The sequence below is a fragment of the Oncorhynchus mykiss genome, chromosome 2 (assembly GCF_013265735.2).
Source record: "Oncorhynchus mykiss isolate Arlee chromosome 2, USDA_OmykA_1.1, whole genome shotgun sequence".
Classification (NCBI taxonomy): domain Eukaryota; kingdom Metazoa; phylum Chordata; class Actinopteri; order Salmoniformes; family Salmonidae; genus Oncorhynchus; species Oncorhynchus mykiss.
This window is the reverse complement of record NC_048566.1, coordinates 11,202,395-11,225,985: the sequence shown is the minus strand read 5'-3', so window position 1 is coordinate 11,225,985 and position 23,591 is coordinate 11,202,395. Positions and strand designations below refer to the sequence as shown.

Below are 23,591 nucleotides of genomic sequence, written 5' to 3'. Positions count from 1 at the left end.
CAGTAGAACAGACTGGGTAACTGGAGTCTCAGTAGAACAGACTGGGTAACTGGAGTCTCAGTAGAACAGACTGGGTAACTGGAGTCTCAGTAGAACAGACTGGGTAACTGGAGTCTCAGTAGAACAGACTGGGTAACTGGAGTCTCAATAGAACAGACTGGGTAACTGGAGTCTCAGTAGAACAGACTGGGTAACTGGAGTCTCAATAGAACAGACTGGGTAACTGGAGTCTCAGTAGAACAGACTGGGTAACTGGAGTCTTAGTAGAACAGACTGGGTAACTGGAGTCTCAGTAGAACAGACTGGGTAACTGGAGTCTCAATAGAACAGACTGAGTAACTGGAGTCTCAGTAGAACAGACTGGGTAACTGGAGTCTCAGTAGAACAGACTGGGTAACTGGAGTCTCAGTAGAACAGACTGGGTAACTGGAGTCTCAGTAGAACAGACTGGGTAACTGGAGTCTCAGTAGAACAGACTGGGTAACTGGAGTCTCAGTAGAACAGACTGGGTAACTGGAGTCTCAGTAGAACAGACTGGGTAACAGGAGTTTCAGTAGAACAGACTGGGTAACTGGAGTCTCAGTAGAACAGACTGGGTAACTGGTGTCTCAGTAGAACAGACTGGGTAACTGGAGTCTCAGTAGAACAGACTGGGTAACTGGAGTCTCAGTAGAACAGACTGGGTAACTGGAGTCCCAGTAGAACAGACTGGGTAGCTGGAGTCTCAGTAGAACAGACTGGGTAACTGGAGTCTCAGAGCAGGAGTCTCAGTAGAACAGACTGGGTAACTGGAGTCTCAGTAGGACAGACTGGGTAACTGGAGTCTCAGTAGAACAGACTGGGTAACTGGAGTCTCAGTAGAACAGACTGGGTAACTGGAGTCTCAGTAGAACAGACTGGGTAACTGGAGTCTCAGTAGAACAGACTGGGTAACTGGAGTCTCAGTAGAACAGACTGGGTAACTGGAGTCCCAGTAGAACAGACTGGGTAACTGGAGTCTCAGTAGAACAGACTGGGTAACTGGAGTCTCAGTAGAACAGACTGGGTAACTGGAGTCTCAGTAGAACAGACTGGGTAACTGGAGTCTCAGTAGAACAGACTGGGTAACTGGAGTCTCAGTAGAACAGACTGGGTAACTGGAGTCTCAGTAGAACAGACTGGGTAACTGGAGTCTCAGTAGAACAGACTGGGTAACTAGAGTCTCAGTAGGACAGACTGGGTAACTGGAGTCACAGTAGAACAGACTGGGTAACTGGAGTCTCAGTAGAACAGACTGGGTAACTGGAGTCTCAGTAGAACAGACTGGGTAACTGGAGTCTCAGTAGAACAGACTGGGTAACTGGAGTCCCAGTAGAACAGACTGGGTAACTGGAGTCTCAGTAGAACAGACTGGGTAACTGGAGTCTCAGTAGAACAGACTGGGTAACTAGAGTCTCAGTAGGACAGACTGGGTAACTGGAGTCTCAGTAGGACAGACTGGGTAACTGGAGTCTCAGTAGAACAGACTGGGTAACTAGAGTCTCAGTAGGACAGACTGGGTAACTGGAGTCTCAGTAGAACAGACTGGGTAACTGCAGTCCCAGTAGAACAGACTGGGTAACTGGAGTCTCAGTAGAACAGACTGGGTAACTGGAGTCTCAGTAGAACAGACTGGGTAACTGGAGTCTCAGTAGAACAGACTGGGTAACTGGAGTCTCAGTAGAACAGACTGGGTAACTAGAGCCTCAGAGCAGTTGTCTCAGCCTGGTTGACTGGTCCGGCCTGGATTGTCCTGTTATACACAAAAGGTCACAGGTCACATTCAGACCACAGCCTAGAAACATCAACAACACCAGACGAGACCAGATGAGACCAGATGAGACCAGACGAGACCAGATGAGACCAGACGAGACCAAAGGAGACCAGATGAGACCAGAGGAAACGAGGGGACACCAGACGAGACCAGATGAGACCAGAGGAGACCAGATGAGACCAGACGAGACCAGATGAGACCAGAGGAGACCAGATGAGACCAGACGAGACCAGAGACCAAATGAGACCAGAGGAGACCAGATGAGACCAGATGAGACCAGATGAGACCAGTTGAGACCAGTTGAGACCAGATGAGACCAGATGAGACCAGAGGAGACCAGATGAGACCAGAGGAGACCAGATGAGACCAGATGAGACCAGAGGAGACCAGATGAGACCAGAGGAGACCAGAGGAGACCAGATGAGACCAGACGAGACCAGATGAGACCAGAGGAGACCAGATGAGACCAGACGAGACCAGATGAGACCAGAGGAGACCAGAGGAGACCAGATGAGACCAGAGGAGACCAGATGAGACCAGATGAGACCAGACGAGACCAGATGAGACCAGAGGAGACCAGATGAGACCAGACGAGACCAGATGAGACCAGATTAGACCAGACGAGACCAAAGGAGACCAGATGAGACCAGACGAGACCAGATGAGACCAGATTAGACCAGACGAGACCAAAGGAGACCAGTATGTGATGTGATGTGTTGTGATGTGATGTGTTATGATGTGATGTGTTATGATGTGAAGTGTTATGATATGATATGATGTGATGTGATGTGATGTGTTATGATGTGATGTGTTATGATGTGATGTGTTATGATGTGATGTGTTATGATGTGATATGATGTGATGTGATGTGATGTGTTATGATGTGATGTGTTATGATGTGATGTGTTATGATGTGATATGATGTGATGTGATGTGATGTGTTATGATGTGATGTGTTATGATGTGATGTGTTATGATGTGATGTGTTATGATGTGATGTGTTGTGATGTGATGTGTTGTGATGTGATGTGTTGTGATGTGATGTGTTATGATATGATGTGATGTGATGTGATGTGTTATGATGTGATGTGTTATGATGTGATGTGTTATGATGTGATGTGTTATGATGTGATGTGTTATGATGTGATGTGTTGTGATGTGATGTGTTATGATGTGATATGATGTGATGTGATGTGATGTGTTATGATGTGATGTGTTATGATGTGATGTGTTATGATGTGATGTGTTATGATGTGATGTGTTGTGATGTGATGTGTTGTGATGTGATGTGTTGTGATGTGATGTGTTATGATGTGATGTGTTGTGATGTGATGTGTTATGATGTGATGTGTTGTGATGTGATGTGTTATGATGTGATGTGTTATGATGTGATGTGTTGTGATGTGATGTGTTGTGATGTGATGTGTTGTGATGTGATGTGTTATGATGTGATGTGTTATGATGTGTTATGATGTGATGTGTTATGATGTGATGTGTTGTGATGTGATGTGTTATGATGTGATGTGTTATGATGTGATGTGTTATGATGTGATGTGTTGTGATGTGATGTGTTATGATGTGATGTGTTGTGATGTGATGTGTTATGATGTGATGTGTTATGATGTGATGTGATGTGATGTGTTATGATGTGATGTGTTATGATGTGATGTGATGTGATGTGATGTGTTATGATGTGATGTGATGTGATGTGTTATGATGTGATGTGTTATGATGTGATGTGTTATGATGTGATGTGTTATGATGTGATGTGTTATGATGTGATGTGTTGTGATGTGATGTGATATGATGTGATGTGATGTGATGTGTTATGATGTGATGTGTTATGATGTGATGTGATGTGATGTGATGTGTTATGATGTGATGTGATGTGATGTGATGTGATGTGTTGTGATGTGATGTGTTGTGATGTGATGTGTTATGATGTGATGTGTTATGATGTGATGTGTTATGATGTGATGTGTTATGATGTGATGTGTTATGATGTGATGTGTTGTGATGTGATGTGATATGATGTGATGTGATGTGATGTGTTATGATGTGATGTGTTATGATGTGATGTGTTATGATGTGATGTGTTATGATGTGATGTGTTGTGATGTGATGTGTTGTGTTATGATGTGATGTGTTGTGATGTGATGTGTTATGATGTGATATGATGTGATGTGATGTGATGTGTTATGATGTGATGTGTTATGATGTGATGTGTTATGATGTGATGTGTTGTGATGTGATGTGTTATGATGTGATGTGTTATGATGTGATGTGTTATGATGTGATGTGTTATGATGTGATGTGTTATGATGTGATGTGTTATGATGTGTTATGATGTGATGTGTTATGATATGATAAGATAAGATATGATGTGATGTGTTATGATGTGTTATGATGTGATGTGATGTGTTATGATGTGATGTGTTATGATGTGATGTGTTATGATGTGATGTGTTATGATATGATAAGATAAGATATGATGTGTTATGATGTGATGTGTTATGATGTGATGTGTTATGATGTGATGTGTTATGATGTGTTATGATGTGATGTGTTATGATATGATAAGATAAGATATGATGTGATGTGATGTGTTATGATGTGTTATGATGTGATGTGATGTGTTATGATGTGATGTGTTATGATGTGATGTGTTATGATGTGATGTGTTATGATATGATAAGATAAGATAAGATATGATATGATGTGATGTGTTATGATGTGTTATGATGTGATGTGATGTGTTATGATGTGATGTGTTATGATGTGATGTGTTATGATGTGATGTGTTATGATATGATAAGATAAGATATGATGTTTTATGATGTGTTATGATGTGATGTGATGTGAAGTGTTATGATATGATGTGTTATGATGTGATGTGTTATGATGTGATGTGTTATGATGTGATGTGATGTGTTGTGATGTGATGTGTTATGATGTGATGTGTTATGATGTGATGTGTTATGATATGATAAGATAAGATATGATGTTTTATGATGTGTTATGATGTGATGTGATGTGAAGTGTTGTGATATTTTGTGCACACACAAATGCACACTTCCAGTCGGATGCACACTCTGAAACGCTAACTATACATTCATAATGTTCTGTTTCTTTGTAACGTTGAGCAACGTGACAGTTGTTCTTCTCCCAAAATATCCCCCCCCCCCCCTCCCCCCTCCCCCCCTGCAAAGTTACACCCGGCACTAGATGCAACCAGAGCAGGGGCTTTCCTAGAGGTCCATGTGGATGACATTTCCCTTGTTGAAACAGGACAACATTACAGAAACACCAGACTGGTGTGGCGGGACCAAACACATCCAAACATCCAATCATAATGGAATAAGACAACACAACATGTATATATTATTGACTGGTAATCAGATCAGTTAGTAGGGCATGGCTCTTGCAATGTCAGGATAGTGGGTTGGATTCCCAGGGGCCACACATACGTAAACAAAAGCATATATATCCTGATTGTTTAAAAAATGGATCAAACACTGATGAACAGAACTGTCTGATTCCTCTCTCTCTCTCTCTTTCTCTTTCTGTCTCTCTATTTCTCTCTCTCTGTCTCTGTCTCTCTGTTTCTCTCTCTCCCTCTCTCCCTCTGTTTGTGTTATGGCTGTCAGACAGCACATGACCCTCTCTCTCTCTCTGCTCTCTCTCTCTCTCTCTCTCTCTCTCTCTCCTTCTGTCTCTCTCTCGCTCTCTCTCTGTCTCTCTCTCTCTGCTCTCTCTCTCTCTCTCTCTCTCTCTGTCTCTCTCTCTCTGCTCTCTCTCTCTCTGTCTCTCTCTCTCTCTCTGTCTCTCTCTCTCTCCGTCTGTCTGTGTTTGTGTTGTGGCTGTCAGACAGCACCTGACCCTCCCGTCTCTCTCTCTCCTCTCCACCTGTTGTTGTCCCTCATCAGTTGAATCAGTTTCATCATCTCTCAGGTGGTCTTGTGAAACTGTTCCTCCCTGTGGGCTCCGGGCTGTCACATCTGCCTGTCATGAAGCCAGTGTAGCAGCCGGCAGTCCACACGACTCACGTGGTGTAATATTTCCCCCTCTCCTGTTTGTTTACTAAAATAACCCCAGATCATCTATACTTTCCAGCACCCCTCCTGCCCCCCTCTCACCCCTCCATCCCTCCATCCTTCACTCGTCTATCCCCTCACCCTTCACCCTTTACCGGTTGGCACGGAACAATCTGGTTTTCAAAGAAATGTCAGTTGAGATGCGATAATAACTACTACCTGCGTATGTACTGTACATGAATGGAGGGGTTGTGTAACATTCACCTTATTCCGCCACTCATGACGTTGGGCTGTCACGAGACTGTCATTTACTCAGCATAGACGGTTGGGCTGTCATGAGACTGTCATTTACTCAGCACAGACGGTTGGGCTGTCACGAGACTGTCATTTACTCAGCACAGACGTTGGGCTGTCACGAGACTGTCATTTACTCAGCACAGACGTTGGGCTGTCACGAGACTGTCATTTACTCAGCATAGACGGTTGGGCTGTCATGAGACTGTCATTTACTCAGCATAGACGTTGGGCTGTCACGAGACTGTCATTTACTCAGCATAGACGTTGGGCTGTCATGAGACTGTCATTTACTCAGCATAGACGTTGGGCTGTCACGAGACTGTCATTTACTCAGCATAGATGTTGGGCTGTCACGAGACTGTAATTTACTCAGCATAGATGTTGGGCTGTCACGAGACTGTCATTTACTCAGCATAGACGTTGGACTGTCACGAGACTGTCATTTACTCAGCACAGAGACAATGAAGTGACTCAGAAAGGAGTGTTGGCAGAGACGGGTTCATGATGTTTCAGAAGTCATCAGTAACGATTATTATAAAATCATTCATGAAACAATGAAGCGAGAGTAACCTGTTGTATAATCTTAGTCTACTATTACAGGGGATATGATATGCTATGTGTTGTGGAATATGAGATAGATTGTGATGTACTGTAAGGGATTTATTGGGATATTCATTTAAATGTTGAAATGGGAAATACAACATGCTGTCCTCTCCTCCCCTGTCGTAAGAGATGCCTCTTCGTGTCTAGAGAACAGATGGAACCTGAGCAGCCCATCTGTCTCTCATGTAAAGTCAATGACCCCAGTTCAGCTGGTCTCGCTGGCCGCGCTGGTCCTCACAGTGGGACTGAGACCTCACAGTGGGACTGAGACCTCACAGTGGGACTGAGACTTCACAGTGGGACTGAGACTTCACATTGAGACTGAGACTTCACATTGAGACTGAGACCTCACAGTGGGACTGAGACCTCACAGTGAGACTGAGACCTCACAGTGGGACTGAGACCTCACAGTGAGACTGAGATCTCACAGTGGGACTGAGACCTCACAGTGGGACTGAGACCTCACAGTGGGACTGAGACTTCACAGTGGGACTGAGACCTCACAGAGGGACTGAGATTTCACATTGAGACTGAGACTTCACATTGAGACTGAGACCTCACAGTGGGACTGAGACCTCACAGTGAGACTGAGACCTCACAGTGGGACTGAGACCTCACAGTGAGACTGAGATCTCACAGTGGGACTGAGACATCACAGAGGGACTGAGACTTCACAGTGGGACTGAGACCTCACAGTGGGACTGAGACCTCACAGTGGGACTGAGACTTCACAGTGGGACTGAGACCTCACAGAGGGACTGAGACCTCACAGTGGGACTGAGACCTCACAGTGGGACTGAGACCTCACATTGAGACTGAGACCTCACAGTGAGACTGAGACCCTCACAGTGGGACTGAGACCCTCACAGTGGGACTGAAACCTCACAGTGGGACTGAGACTTCACAGTGTGCCTGAGACCTCACAGTGGGACTGAGACATCACAGAGGGACTGAAACCTCACAGTGGGAAGAATTTTAAATGAAATTGACTGTCACAGTCATTGTGATAATTTTTTAAATTTTTTTTTATTAATAAACAACATTATAAAAACAAACACGAATATTAAAATCACTCCAAATTTTAAAAAAAAAATACTTATATGAGGCGATTTGCATAGATCTGTCGGTAAACCATTGGTACAGTGTCACCACACACAGTTAGAAGAAACACGTAAAACAGACTGAGCCCTCTCCCTCTTCAAATATAACTATGCCGGCACTCTTACAATGTGCATATGGTATTGTTAAATCGTATGTCCGTTCACTTGGTTATAAACTCTCACTGAAATATGACTAGTTGCATCCACGTCGCCTCAGGGGAACGGTATTTATAGATATACACTGAGCGGACAAAACATTAGGAACACCTGCTCTTTCCGTGACATAGACTGACCAGGTGAATCCAGATGAAAGATATGATCCCTTATTGATGTCACTTATTATATCCACATGAAATCAGTGTAGATGAAGGGGAAAAGACAGGGTAAAGAAAGATTTAAGCCTTGAGACAATTGAGACAAGGATTGTGTATGTGTGCCATCCAGAGGGTAAACGGGCAAGACAGAAGATTTAAGAGCGAGGTATGGTAGTAGATGCCAGACGCACCAGTTTGTGTCAAGAACTGCAAAGCTGCTGGGGTTTTCACGCTCAACAGTTTCCTGTGTGTATCAAGAATGGTCCACCACCCAAAGGACATCCAGCCAACTTGACACAACTGTGGGAAGCATTGGAGTCAACTTGGGCCAGCATCCCTGTGGAACGCTTTCAACACCTTGTAGAGTCCATGTTCTGACGAAATTCTTAATGTTTTGTACACTCAGTATACAGTGTTCCTAATGTTTTGTACACTCAGTATACAGTGTTCCTAATGTTTTGTACACTCAGTATACAGTGTTCCTAATGTTTTGTACACTCAGTATACAGTGTTCCTAATGTTTTGTACTCTCAGTATACAGTGTTCCTAATGTTTTGTACACTCAGTATACAGTGTTCCTAATGTTTTGTACTCTCAGTATACAGTGTTCCTAATGTTTTGTACACTCAGTATAAAGTGTTCCTAATGTTTTGTACACTCAGTATACAGTGTTCCTAATGTTTTGTACTCTCAGTATACAGTGTTCCTAATGTTTTGTACTCTCAGTATAAAGTGTTCCTAATGTTTTGTACACTCAGTATACAGTGTTCCTAATGTTTTGTACTCTCAGTATACAGTGTTCCTAATGTTTTGTACTCTCAGTAGAAAGTGTTCCTAATGTTTTGCAAACTCAGTATAAAGTGTTCCTAATGTTTTGTACGCTCAGTATAAAGTGTTCTCAAACAACAGTCACTGAATCATGTTGGCACACTACCCTGGGTTTGTGATGATGCTCAGTATAACACAGGGAACGTCCTTGCTGTCTCATTCATCTCAGAACCCAGAACCAAATCTTGCGTGCGCTGGCTAGCTACAGTCTGTTACCAGAGACGACTGTCTCACATCATGTTTGGCCTACCGTAGGGTTTGTTATTGTGCAGTGATGAGTAGTGACTGGAGTTTTTCCTCGAAGATGTGCCCAGAGAAAACTCTGGACCCAACCCACTGGGGACAGACATCAGTTCAAACGTCTAGTTTTGATTTGGTTTCAGATGTTAACTAACGTGAATTCAACGTGAATTCAACAAGACATTTCACCATATCGTTGGATTTATGCTAAAAAGTTGTGTAAAAATAGAACCAGTTTTCCACGTTGATTCAACGTTATCAAGATTGAATTTCTTTTGGGGTTGAAATGACGTAGAAACAACAACTGTTGCAACCAGTTTTTGCCCAGTGGGGAGTAATGTCATCCAGTCTGTTGGGAACGTGTGTTTGGACTGGTGACTAAACAGTTGGTCATCATGTAGTGTAGTCTTCATATAGTCTACAGGACTGTATACACCTATAGCCTTCAGTTCCACACAACAATTAACTGCCCAGGGCTTCAGTTCCACACAACAATTAACTGCCCAGGGCTTCAGTTCCACACAACAATTAACTGCCCGGGGCTTCAGTTCCACACAACAATTAACTGCTCAGGGCTTCAGTTCCACACAGCAATTAACTTCCCAGGGCTTCAGTTCCACACAACAATTAACTGCCCAGGGCTTCAGTTCCACACAACAATGAACTGCCCAGGGCTTCAGTTCCACACAGCAATTAACTTCCCAGGGCTTCAGTTCCACACAACAATGAACTGCCCAGGGCTTCAGTTCCACACAACAATGAACTGCCCAGGGCTTCAGTTCCACACAGCAATTAACTGCCCAGGGCTTCAGTTCCACACAACAATTAACTGCCCAGGGCTTCAGTTCCACACAACAATTAACTGCCCAGGGCTTCAGTTCCACACAACAATGAACTCCCCAGGGCTTCAGTTCCACACAGCAATTAACTGCCCAGGGCTTCAGTTCCACACAACAATTAACTGCCCAGGGCTTCAGTTCCACACAACAATGAACTGCCCAGGGCTTCAGTTCCACACAGCAATTAACTGCCCAGGGCTTCAGTTCCACACAACAATTAACTGCCCAGGGCTTCAGTTCCACACAACAATGAACTGCCCAGGGCTTCAGTTCCACACAACAATTAACTGCCCAGGGCTTCAGTTCCACACAACAATTAACTGCCCAGGGCTTCAGTTCCACACAACAATGAACTGCCCAGGGCTTCAGTTCCACACAGCAATTAACTGCCCAGGGCTTCAGTTCCACACAACAATTAACTGCCCAGGGCTTCAGTTCCACACAACAATTAACTGCCCAGGGCTTCAGTTCCACACGACAAGTAAAATCTCTAAAAACATCTCATTCGATTTAAGATTCGCTGCTGGAAAAAGTGTCACCCATTGAGGGAATGTGTGTGTCATGTATTGTCATGTTGTGTGTTTCTGTCCTTTCCCTTCACCCTGTCTCCCTCTGCTGGTCGTTGTTAGGTTACCTTTTCTCCCCCTCTTTCCCCCAGCTGTGCCTTGTCTCCTCCTAACTACCCATTCACCCCGTTTCCCACCTGTTCCCTTTTTCCCTCTGATTAGGTCCCTATATCTCTCTCTGTTTTTGTTCCTGTCCTTGTCGGATTCTTGTTTGTTGTGTTTCATGCCTGAACCAGACTATCGTCATGTTTGCTGTAACCTTGTCCTGTCCTGTCGGAATCTGCCGGTCTATCTGAGCCTACCTATGTTTGGTTATTAAAGAAGCTCTGTTTAAGTTAGTTCGCTTTTGGGTCCTCATTCACTCACCGTAACAGAAGAATCCGACCAGGAATGGACCCAGCGACTTCGGACCCTCTCCACTCAGCCGTCGAGATCCAGGGAGCGATGCTAGGCAGACACGAGCAGGAATTGTCTGCTGCTCGACATGCCGTTGAGACCCTGGCCACCCAAGTCTCCAACCTCACAGAACAGGTTCACCATCTCCGCCTCGATCCACCCGCCACTTCCAGGGCTTTCGAATCTCCGGAGCCCAGAACCAATAACCCGCCGTGTTACTCTGGGGAGCCCACTGAATGCCGCTCGTTCCTCACCCAGTGTGATATTGTGTTTTCTCTCCAGCCCAACACTTACGCCAGGAGCACTGCTCGTGTCGCCTACGTCATATCTCTCCTTGCTGGACGGGCTCGTGAGTGGGGCACGGCAATCTGGGAGGCAAGGGCTGAGTGTACTAACCAGTATCAGGACTTTAAGGAGGAGATGATACGGGTTTTTGATCGATCTGTTTTTGGGGAGGAGGCTTCCAGGGCCCTGTCTTCCCTATGTCAAGGCAATCGATCCATAACAGACTACTCTATTGAGTTTCGCACTCTTGCTGCCTCCAGTGGCTGGAACGAGCCGGCTTTGCTCGCTCGTCTTCTGGAGGGTCTCCGCGCAGAGGTAAAGGATGAGATTCTCTCCCGGGAGGTTCCTTCCAGCGTGGATTCCTTGATTGAACTCGCTATTCGCATTGAGCGACGGGTTGATCTTCGTCACCGAGCTCGTGGAAAGGAGCTCGCGTTCTCCGTTGCCCCCCTCTCCGCATCACTACCATCTTCCTCTGCCGGCTCGGGAGCTGAGCCTATGCAGCTGGGAGGTATCCGCGTCTCGACTAAGGAGAGGGAACGGAGAATCACCAACCGCCTCTGTCTCTATTGCGGTTCTGCTGGTCATTTTGTCACTTCATGTCCAGTAAAAGCCAGAGCTCATCAGTAAGCGGAGGGCTACTGGTGAGCGCTACTACTCCTGTCTCTCCTTCGAGATCCTGCAGGGAGCCAGGTTTTTCACTAAGTTGGACCTTCGTAACGCTTACCATCTCGTGCGCATCAGGGAGGGGGACGAGTGGAAGACGGCGTTTAACACTCCGTTAGGGCACTTTGAATACCGGGTTCTTCCTTTCGGCCTCGCTAACGCTCCAGCTGTCTTTCAGGCATTAGTCAATGATGTCCTGAGAGACATGCTGAACATCTTTGTTTTCGTTTACCTTGACGATATCCTGATTTTTTCACCGTCACTCCAGATTCATGTTCAGCACGTTCGACGTGTCCTCCAGCGCCTTTTAGAGAATTGTCTTTTTGTGAAGGCTGAGAAGTGCACTTTCATGCCTCCTCCGTCACATTTCTCGGTTCTGTTATTTCCGCTGAAGGCATTAAGATGGATCCCGCTAAGGTCCAAGCTGTCATTGATTGGCCCGCCCCTAAGTCACGCGTCGAGCTGCAGCGCTTTCTCGGCTTCGCGAACTTCTATCGTCGTTTCATCCGTAATTTCGGTCAGGTGGCAGCTCCTCTCACAGCCCTTACTTCTGTCAAGACGTGCTTTAAGTGGTCCGTTTCCGCCCAGGGAGCTTTTGATCTCCTCAAGAATCGTTTTACATCCGCTCCTATCCTTGTTACACCTGACGTCTCTAGACAGTTCGTTGTCGAGGTTGACGCGTCAGAGGTGGGCGTGGGAGCCATTCTTTCTCAGCGCTCCCTCTCTGACGACAAGGTCCACCCATGCGCGTATTTTTCTCATCGCCTGTCGCCGTCGGAACGTAACTATGATGTGGGAAACCGCGAACTGCTCGCCATCCGGTTAGCCCTAGGCGAATGGCGACAGTGGTTGGAGGGGGCGACCGTTCCTTTTGTCGTTTGGACTGACCATAGGAACCTTGAGTACATCCGTTCTGCCAAACGACTTAATGCGCGTCAGGCGCGTTGGGCGCTGTTTTTCGCTCGTTTCGAGTTCGTGATTTCTTATCGTCCGGGCTCTAAGAACACCAAGCCTGATGCTTTATCTCGTCTCTTCAGTTCTTCAGTAGCCTCCACTGACCCCGAGGGGATTCTCCCTGAGGGGCGTGTTGTCGGGTTGACTGTCTGGGGAATTGAGAGGCAGGTAAAGCAAGCGCTCACTCACACTCCGTCGCCGCGCGCTTGTCCTAGGAACCTTCTTTTCGTTCCCGTTCCTACTCGTCTGGCCGTTCTTCAGTGGGCTCACTCTGCCAAGTTAGCCGGCCACCCTGGCGTTCGGGGTACGCTTGCTTCCATTCGCCAGCGTTTTTGGTGGCCCACCCGGGAGCGTGACACGCGTCGTTTCGTGGCTGCTTGTTCGGTCTGCGCGCAGACTAAGTCCGGTAACTCCCCTCCTGCCGGCCGTCTCAGGCCGCTTCCCATTCCCTCTCGACCGTGGTCTCACATCGCCTTAGATTTTGGCACCGGACTGCCTTCGTCAGCGGGGAAGACTGTTATTCTTACGGTTGTCGATAGGTTCTCTAAGGCGGCTCATTTCATTCCCCTTGCTAAGCTTCCTTCTGCTAAAGAGACGGCACAAATCATCATCGAGAATGTTTTCAGAATTCATGGCCTTCCGTCAGACGTCGTTTCGGACAGAGGTCCGCAATTCACGTCTCAATTTTGGAGGGAGTTTTGCCGTTTGATTGGGGCTTCCGTCAGTCTCTCTTCCGGCTTTCACCCCCAGTCTAACGGTCAAGCAGAACGGGCCAATCAGACTATTGGTCGCATCTTACGCAGTCTTTCTTTTCGCAACCCTGCGTCTTGGTCAGAACAGCTCCCCTGGGCAGAATACGCCCACAACTCGCTTCCTTCGTCTGCGACCGGGCTATCTCCTTTTCAGAGTAGCCTCGGGTACCAGCCTCCGCTGTTCTCATCTCAGTTCGCCGAGTCCAGCGTCCCCTCCGCTCAGGCTTTTGTCCAACGTTGCGAGCGCACCTGGAAGAGGGTCAGGTCTGCACTTTGCCGTTATAGGACGCAGACTGTGAGGGCTGCTAATAAGCGTAGAACTAAGAGTCCTAGATATTGTCGCGGTCAGAGAGTTTGGCTCTCCACTCAGAACCTTCCCCTTAAGACGGCTTCTCGCAAGTTGACCCCGCGGTTCATTGGTCCGTTCCGTATTTCTCGGGTCATTAATCCTGTCGCAGTTCGACTTCTTCTTCCGCGATACCTTCATCGCGTCCACCCGGTCTTCCATGTCTCCTGTATTAAGCCCGTTCTTCGCGCCCCCGCTCGTCTTCCCCCCCCCCCCCCCATCCTTGTCGAGGGCGCACCCATCTACAGGGTCCGCAGGATTTTGGACATGCGTCCTCGGGGCCGTGGTCACCAGTACCTCGTTGATTGGGAGGGGTACGGTCCTGAGGAGAGGAGTTGGGTTCCCTCTCGGGACGTGCTGGACCGTGCGCTGATCGAGGATTTCCTCCGTTGCCGCCAGGTTTCCTCCTCGAGTGCGCCAGGAGGCGCTCGGTGAGTGGGGGGGTACTGTCATGTATTGTCATGTTGTGTGTTTCTGTCCTTTCCCTTCACCCTGTCTCCCTCTGCTGGTCGTTGTTAGGTTACCTTTTCTCCCCCTCTTTCCCCCAGCTGTGCCTTGTCTCCTCCTAACTACCCATTCACCCCGTTTCCCACCTGTTCCCTTTTTCCCTCTGATTAGGTCCCTATATCTCTCTCTGTTTTTGTTCCTGTCCTTGTCGGATTCTTGTTTGTTGTGTTTCATGCCTGAACCAGACTATCGTCATGTTTGCTGTAACCTTGTCCTGTCCTGTCGGAATCTGCCGGTCTATCTGAGCCTACCTATGTTTGGTTATTAAAGAAGCTCTGTTTAAGTTAGTTCGCTTTTGGGTCCTCATTCACTCACCGTAACAGTGTGGGACAGGAAATGACATCAGAGATGTTCTTTGCAACATCTGTGTTGGTCAGAGTCACATCTGAGCAGCAACATATGTATAGACAGTATTGCCCTACCATGCAAGAAGGCAATAACTGCTCATTTGGTCCAAAATGAGTTCATGTCAATTTTTTTGCTTCATTAAATACATTCTTAATCATGTGGACAAGTATCCTGCCTCGGTTGTATAGTGTTCAGGAGAAAATGGGGGGTCATGTTAGCCAGTAACTGCATGAAGATACTGTGACACCAAGGTAGATAAAAGGTATTTTTCTCAGTTCCACGCTATGAGCAGTTAATGTCTTTTTGCTTGGTCGGGCAGAGTATCATCTGAAGGGGACACACACATCCACAACACACACTCAGGGAGGCTTGGATTTGTTGGAGACACACACCAGGGACAGAGAACCGTGGTCAAACAGCCTGTACGGCAACGTCCCCTTCGTCGTCCACGCGTCAGTCTTCGGGTCGTAGCACTCGAAGCTGTCGGAGTCCTCTATGACGTCGTGTCCGTTGATGAAGCGTCCTCCGGTCACGTACAGTTTGTCGTCGAGCACCGCCACGGCGTGATGCATCCTCCTCTGCTTCAGGTTCTCACACTTCGTAAAGCGGTTGGCTTTGGTGTCGTACGCGATCATTCTTCTGGTGTAGCCTGTAAAGAAAGGACATTAGGGGGGACAGTTAGGGGACAGTTAGGGGACAGTTAGGGGAAGGAGCTGCTGATTAAGTTGTCTTGATAAAAGACACAGGAGATATCGAAGATCTCAAAGTCCTAAGTAGACCAAATAAAGTTGTATTTAATTGAAACTTTAGATTGTCCTTTTTTCCCCCCCTGACTAAAGCAACAGACCCAGTCTTCACCTACCTCCGATAATGTAGATCTTGTCATCAACAGACCCAGTCTTCACCTACCTCCGATAATGTAGATCTTGTCATCGACAGACCCAGTCTTCACCTACCTCCGATAATGTAGATCTTGTCATCGACAGACCCAGTCTTCACCTACCTCCGATAATGTAGATCTTGTCATCGACAGACCCAGCCTTCACCTACCTCCGATAATGTAGATCTTGTCATCGACAGACCCAGCCTTCACCTACCTCCGATAATGTAGATCTTGTCATCGACAGACCCAGTCTTCACCTACCTCCGATAATGTAGATCTTGTCATCGACAGACCCAGTCTTCACCTACCTCCGATAATGTAGATCTTGTCATCGACAGACCCAGTCTTCACCTACCTCCGATAATGTAGATCTTGTCATCGATGACTGCTGCTGGTGCAGAAACGTTCTTCACTGTCCTGGTCTCCATCGTAGACCACATATTCCTGCCAATGTGATACACCTGGAGAAAGAGGATGGGTTTAGAAGAGTTTAGTGTTTCTGTGCAGATTTGTCCCCCCCCAAAAAAGTTTCAAGAATTAACAGCAAACTCCAAGACTTCAAGTCTTCAGTAATTCAACACCCAAGACTTCAAGTCTTCAGTAATTCAACACCCCGAGACTTCAAATCTTCTGTAATTAAACACCCGAGACTTCAAATCTTCAGTAATTAAACACCCCGAGACTTCAAATCTTCAGTAATTAAACACCCAGAGACTTAAAATCTTCAGTAATTCAAAACCCCAAGACTTCAAGACTTCAAGTTCACCACACAACAGACAGAAGGACACAACAGAAGGACATTCTGCCTACCTGTATCATCCTGACAGGGTTCTGCATCGCGTCCTCTCCCCCGAACATGTAGATTCTTTGATCGTTAGCGGCAACCGCCGGGTGTAGCACAGCCGTCGGCATGGGAACCATAGCCTCCCATTGGTTGAACATACTATTGTACCTTTGCACCGTGTCGCACGCCTGCTTCTCCGGCCCCAGGCCCCCCAGGACGAAGATAAAGTGCAGGTAGGAGACAGACTGGTGGGCGAAGCGCGGCTGGATCATGGGCTCGGTCGTCCTCCACTGGTTGGTCTTCAGAGACAACGTATAGACAGTGGTGCTAACCACTCTGTGCTTGGTGTTCATGGTGAGGCCTCCCAGGACATACAGGATACTGTGGATACAGACATAGGAGGCCTTATAGAGTCGCAAGGGCAGCTTGGCCAGCCACTGCCAGCGCTGAGTCCTCTCGTCGAACAGGAGTGCTTCGCGGGACGTCTGTTCGTTGTTCTTGCGGCCGCCAACTAGAACCAGGGTCTCCCGGCAGGTGAAGCGCCGCGGGGTCACCCACAGGGGCTTGAGGTCCGACCCACACTTAGTGGTGATGGAGAACATGAGGCGGCGGACGGACTCGATGACCTCGGTGCACAGGGTGGAGGACTGGACGAGGGGGTCGCTGGCGATGAACTGGAACAGGTAGGTGGGGTGGATGTAGCGCAGACGCACCTTCCTGAAGAGGTCGGAGATGGCGCCGCGCCGTGAGAACGGGTCGTGGTGGATCCACGCCAGTAACGTCTCGAACACCTGTTAAAAATATATATATATATTTTTTTAAATTTCAACGCTTAGTTCTTAAACATCCATTGATAGTTTTAACTTTGTTGATTATGCGCTGCTGCTTTTAGTGGCCGTTGTTGTTGATTGGGGTGTTTATTTTTAGTATTACCTTACCTGCTCCTCCTCAGCACAGAGCCAGTCATCCTCCAGGTAACCCATCAGCTCAGATAAGGAGAGCTCACACAGGTCCTCAGAGGTAGAGACGTCGGAGAAGCTCTGTACTGCCATCTCCCTGGCCTGGAATCAATCAATGAATGAATGAATGCCAGTGACGATACACATGGGCTGAATCCGAAATAGTACCTTTTTCCCTAATTCCTTTTAGTACACTACTTTTGACCAGGGCCCCTAAGCTGTCAAGGGAACTAACTACACCAGGGCTCCTAGGCTGCCAAGTCAACTAACTACACCAGGGCGCCTAGGCTGTCAAGTCAACTAACTACACCAGGGCCCCTAGGCTCCCAGTGAACTAACTACACCAGGGCTCCTAGGCTGCCAAGTGGACTAACTACACCAGGGCCCCTAGGCTGCCAAGTCAACTAACTACACCAGGGCTCCTAGGCTGCCAAGTGGACTAACTACACCAGGGCCCCTAGGCTGCCAAATGAACTAACTACACCAGGGCTCCTAGGCTGCCAAGTCAACTAACTACACCAGGGCCCCTAGGCTGCCAAGTGGACTAACTACACCAGGGCTCCTAGGCTGCCAGTGAACTAACTACACCAGGGCTCCTAGGCTCCCAGTGAACTAACTACACCAGGGCTCCTAGGCTCCCAGTGAACTAACTACACCAGGGCTCCTAGGCTCCCAGTAAACTAACTACACCAGGGCCCCTAGGCTGCCAGTGAACTAACTACACCAGGGCTCCTAGGCTCCCAGTGAACTAACTACACCAGGGCTCCTAGGCTCCCAGTAAACTAACTACACCAGGGCCCCTAGGCTGCCAGTGAACTAACTACACCAGGGCTCCTAGGCTCCCAGTGAACTAACTACACCAGGGCTCCTAGGCTCCCAGTAAACTAACTACACCAGGGCCCCTAGGCTGCCAGTGAACTAACTACACCAGGGCTCCTAGGCTCCCAGTAAACTAACTACACCAGGGCCCCTAGGCTGCCAGTGAACTAACTACACCAGGGCTCCTAGGCTGCCAGTGAACTAACTACACCAGGGCTCCTAGGCTCCCAGTGAACTAACTACACCAGGGCTCCTAGGCTCCCAGTAAACTAACTACACCAGGGCCCCTAGGCTGCCAGTGAACTAACTACACCAGGGCTCCTAGGCTGCCAAGTCAACTAACTACACCAGGGCTCCTAGGCTGCCAAGTGGACTAACTACACCAGGGATCCTAGGCTGCTAAATGAACTAACTACACCAGGGCTCCTAGGCTGCCAAGTCAACTAACTACACCAGGGCTCCTAGGCTGCCAAGTGGACTAACTACACCAGGGCTCCTAGGCTGCCAAGTCAACTAACTACACCAGGGCTCCTAGGCTGCCAAGTGGACTAACTACACCAGGGCCCCTAGGCTGCCAAATTAACTAACTACACCAGGGCTCCTAGGCTGCCAAGTCAACTAACTACACCAGGGCCCCTAGGCTGCCAAGTGGACTAACTACACCAGGGCTCCTAGGCTGCCAGTGAACTAACTACACCAGGCCCACTAGGCTCCCAGTGAACTAACTACACCAGGGCTCCTAGGCTCCCAGTGAACTAACTACACCAGGGCTCCTAGGCTCCCAGTGAACTAACTACACCAGGGCTCCTAGGCTGCCAAATGAACTAACTACACCAGGGCTCCTAGGCTGCCAAATGAACCAACAATACATACTTAAAACGAAATAAATTCTACTGACCTTCTCCTTCAGGCTGTTGCAGTGTAGTATCTTTGCCAGCCGCATCATGCTGAGGCAGTTGTCTGGGCTCAGCTGCTCCTGAAATATATTAAATGTAAAAAATGTCAATGTATTTCCCCCAGGGACAAAACACACATTATTAATCCTATTAAAGTTTCAACATCAATGTGAAAGTGTCAGAGTTTAAAGCCAGGAAGCTAATTCATCTGTGGTCACCTGCAGGAATGAGGAGCAGGCCTCGAACAGCCTGGTGTACTGGAGCATGGAGGAAGCCTGCATAAGGGGCAGTACTATCTCCATGGTGATGGTTATGACCCCTGTGTAGACGTAGTCGACGATGTCACTCAGGATGCTGGAGGTGATCCCCTTCAACAATAACAATAATAATAACAATACTACAATAGCAATAACAATAATAGTAATAATAATAATAATAATAGTAATAATAACAACAATAACAACAACAATAATAATAATAGTAATAACAACAACAATAATAATAACAATACAAAATTAAAAAAATAATAACAATAATAATAATAACAATAATAACAATAACAATAATAACAACACCAATAATAATAATAATAATAATAATAACAACAACAACACCAATAATAATAATAATAATAATAATAATAATAACAACAATAACAATAATAACAATAATAATAACAATAATAATAACAATAATAATAACAATAATAATAACAATAATAATAATAGGGAGAAAGATTATATTTTATTTGTACAGCGCCTTTCGTTGACAGGCAGAAACCACACAGCACTTTACAAAAAAGCCTTCTGTTTCAGTAGAGTGAGGCAGGACACTAGTCTAGTTTTACAACAAAAACAAAAACATTTAGCTTATTTAAAAAAAAGTGAAACAAGCCTACCTTCAGATCCACCTTCTCCTGGTTCGTCTCTCGGAAGTGGTGACAGAACATGGCCGTGAAGTAAGGACTGCTGGAGGCCAGGATGTTACGGTGGCAGGGGATCTCTGTGTTATCTGAACAGAGCAGCACGTCGGTAAGGACCCTGTTCTGTCTCAGACGGTTCAGCTGCAGCAGGAGGTAGGACGACTGTTCCTCGTTCCTGTAGTGGAACACATCTACGTGTGGCTTTGATTGGTCCATTCTGGAAAAGACAGGACATGGTTTGATTTGGGAGGAAATGGGTTCAATTTTGGTTTTAGGAAGGGGGGGGGGGGGGGGGGGGGGGGGGGTGGGGGTTCCTCTGTAGAGGTGAGTGTGTATAGTTTGGACAAGCCAGTGTCATGAAGGAATAGAAAGCCTTGGTCTAACATTTTAAATGTTTTCTCCATCACACACATATTTCCTGCAGGATCCAAGGCTTAGGTGTTTCCCACCTCCGACTGCGACTCCGTCACGATCATAAATACCTCAAATTGCATTTTAAATGTGTATCTTCAGTAGCACGCCGTTTTTCAGCGTGCTACAACACACTGACTCAACTCCAGCCACTTTAATAACGGGAATTGATGGGAAATGATGTAAAATATATCACTAGCCACTTTAAACAATGCTACCTAATATAATGTTTACATACCCTACATTATTTATCTCATATGTATACGTATATACTGTACTCTATATCCTCTACTGCATCTTTATGTAATACATGTATCACTAGCCACTTTAACTATGCCACTTTGTTTACATACTCATCTCATATGTATATACTGTACTCGATACCATCTACTGTATCTTGCCTATGCCGCTCTGTACCATCACTCATTCATATATCTTTATGTACATATTCTTTATCCCCTTACACTTGTGTCTATAAGGTAGTAGTTTTGGAATTGTTAGTTAGATTACTCGTTGGTTATTACTGCATTGTCGGAACTAGAAGCACAAGCATTTCACTACACTCGCATTAACATCTGCTAACCATGTGTATGTGACAAATAAAATTTGATTTGATTTGATTTTGATTTTGATTCTGCAAGAAGAACTCCCAATGCAGATAGCGTGAGGCTCGTGATCAACATTCACATATTATAGTAGTCCTGTCATAACCCAGCTTGGGGTCTAGCACCACGTCCTCGACTCTACCAGCATTGGGACACAACACATTCACTAGAGCTGTTATCAGCACTCGGTTAGGATGGTCTGATTATCCTGGAGTCAGACACCCTCTCCATTTAGTCTCATGGATCAAGACAGACCAACAATACAACTTGTTATTGTTTAGGATGGTCTGATTACCCTGGAGTCAGACACCCTCTCCATTTAGTCTCATGGATCAAGACAGACCAACAATACAACTTGTTATTGTTTAGGATGGTCTGATTACCCTGGAGTCAGACACCCTCTCCATTTAGTCTCATGGATCAAGACAGACCAACAATACAACTTGTTATTGTTTAGGATGGTCTGATTACCCTGGAGTCAGACACCCTCTCCATTTAGTCTCATGGATCAAGACAGACCAACAATACAACTTGTTATTGTTTAGGATGGTCTGATTACCCTGGAGTCAGACACCCTCTCCATTTAGTCTCATGGATCAAGACAGACCAACAATACAACTTGTTATTGTTTATTGTTTAGGATGGTCTGATTACCCTGGAGTCAGACACCCTCTCCATTTAGTCTCATGGATCAAGACAGACCAACAATACCGCTATTGTTACGTCCGTATCGGAATGAGACCAAAGCTCAGCTGGAAAACAGGCTGCCAAAGTATGATTCCCAATCAAAAGACAATGATAGACAGCTGCCTCTGACAGATGCCCACCCAGACCCTCCCCTATAGGTTTAGGTTTTGCGGCCGGAGACCGCACCTTTGGGGGAGGGGGGGGGTACTGTCACGCCCTGACCTCACCTTTGGGGGGGGTACTGTCACGCCCTGACCGCACCTTTGGGGGGGGGGGGGGGGGGTACTGTCACGCCCTGACCACACCTTTGGGGGGGGGGGGGGGGGGGTACTGTCACGCCCTGACCGCACCTTTGGGGGAGGGGGGGGTACTGTCACGCCCTGACCGCACCTTTGGGGGGGGGGTACTGTCACGCCCTGACCACACCTTTGGGGGGGGGGGGGGTACTGTCACGCCCTGACCACACCTTTGGGGGCGGGGTACTGTCACGCCCTGACCGCACCTTTGGGGGAGGGGGGGGGGGGGGGTACTGTCACGGCCTGACCTTAGAGATCCTTTCATGTGTCTGTTTAGAGCACTTTGTTTGTGAGCTTCACGGTTGGTGTTTGTAGTGTTTATTGTTTTTGTTTGGTGTCATTTTCCTTAAAATAAATAAAATGTACGCTCCCCACGCTGCACCTTGGTCCTCGTCCTTCAACAGCCCGGGACAACAATATTTATATCCGTTTTATATGACTGTTTACACACGGGCAAACGTGTCAAGTATCCATGGTAACAATCTCAACCTGACCTATAGCAGAATGTAGGTCAACAAGCGCTCCGGCAAATCAATGAATTAACTGTTTTAACTGAGAATCATTAGCTTGATATAATAGTTACAGTACAGTACATTATTCAAACACAGATTACTACGTTTGATATCAACTTGTTATTGTTTGCTCCTAACCTAAGACATTGAAAGCAGGTTGATTAATCAATCAGCAGCTAGTCAGATTACTACACTGGATCGTTCACCATTCACAGCCAACAGAATGTTAGAATAACTCTGGTTGTTTTTTCATCTGATTTATGGGTAAATGTTGATCAACATCCATGTTACAGTCAGCTACATTCAGCAGGTCAACCTCTACACCTTCAGTACGACACACCTTCCTTCCTTCCTTACCTTGTCTCAGTCTTCTAATGCGTCTGAGGTAGGTGTCCTTTCACTCAGCTCTGCTATCAGCAACATTCACCCAGTCATCTCTCTCTCTCTCGCCCCCCCCCTTCTCTCTCTCTCTCTCTCTCACTCTCTCTCTCTCTCTCTCTCTCTCTCACCCCCCCTCTCTCTCTCGCTCTCTCTCTCTCTCTCGCCCCCCCCCCCCCTCTCTCCTACTGGTGGTTCTCTATAAGTGAAGGAGGGGCTGTTTGTAGAGAAACTGTTCTGTGTTTGTTGTTATGGTCTCTTTCCATGAGGTCTCTGGCTCTGTGTACATTCCTGTTTAAATATAGACCCCACTCTTTAGCAACACCCCAGCAGGCTAGCATGTGACTGCCCTTCTCTCTCTCTCCCTCTCTTTCTCTCTCTCTCTCTCTCCCTCTCTTTCTCTCTCTCTCTCCCTCTCTTTCTCTCTCTCTCCCCCTCTCCTCCTCCTTCTGTCTGCCTTACACAACCCATGCTCCTGTATGTTTACATCCGTGATAAACAGAGATGATCTGGGACAGTCACAGGAGAGGAGTCTGTGGCCAGGTACTTGGACAGTTACAGGAGAGGAGACT

General features: G+C 46.9%; 1 protein-coding gene across 1 annotated transcript; it reads right to left on the bottom strand.

The window, feature by feature from the left end:
• Positions 1-14,773: 14,773 nt before the first annotated feature.
• On the bottom strand, positions 14,774-23,099 carry LOC110512016 (kelch-like protein 38). Its single transcript, XM_036937927.1, has 8 exons — positions 22,999-23,099; positions 20,107-20,347; positions 19,427-19,576; positions 19,211-19,288; positions 17,473-17,595; positions 16,561-17,325; positions 16,106-16,211; positions 14,774-15,516 (listed from the first exon to the last, which is right to left on the bottom strand). Exons 2-8 carry the CDS (start codon positions 20,344-20,346, stop codon positions 15,227-15,229), a joined length of 1,752 nt encoding a protein of 583 aa, XP_036793822.1. The 5' UTR covers position 20,347; positions 22,999-23,099; the 3' UTR covers positions 14,774-15,226.
• Positions 23,100-23,591: the final 492 nt, after the last annotated feature.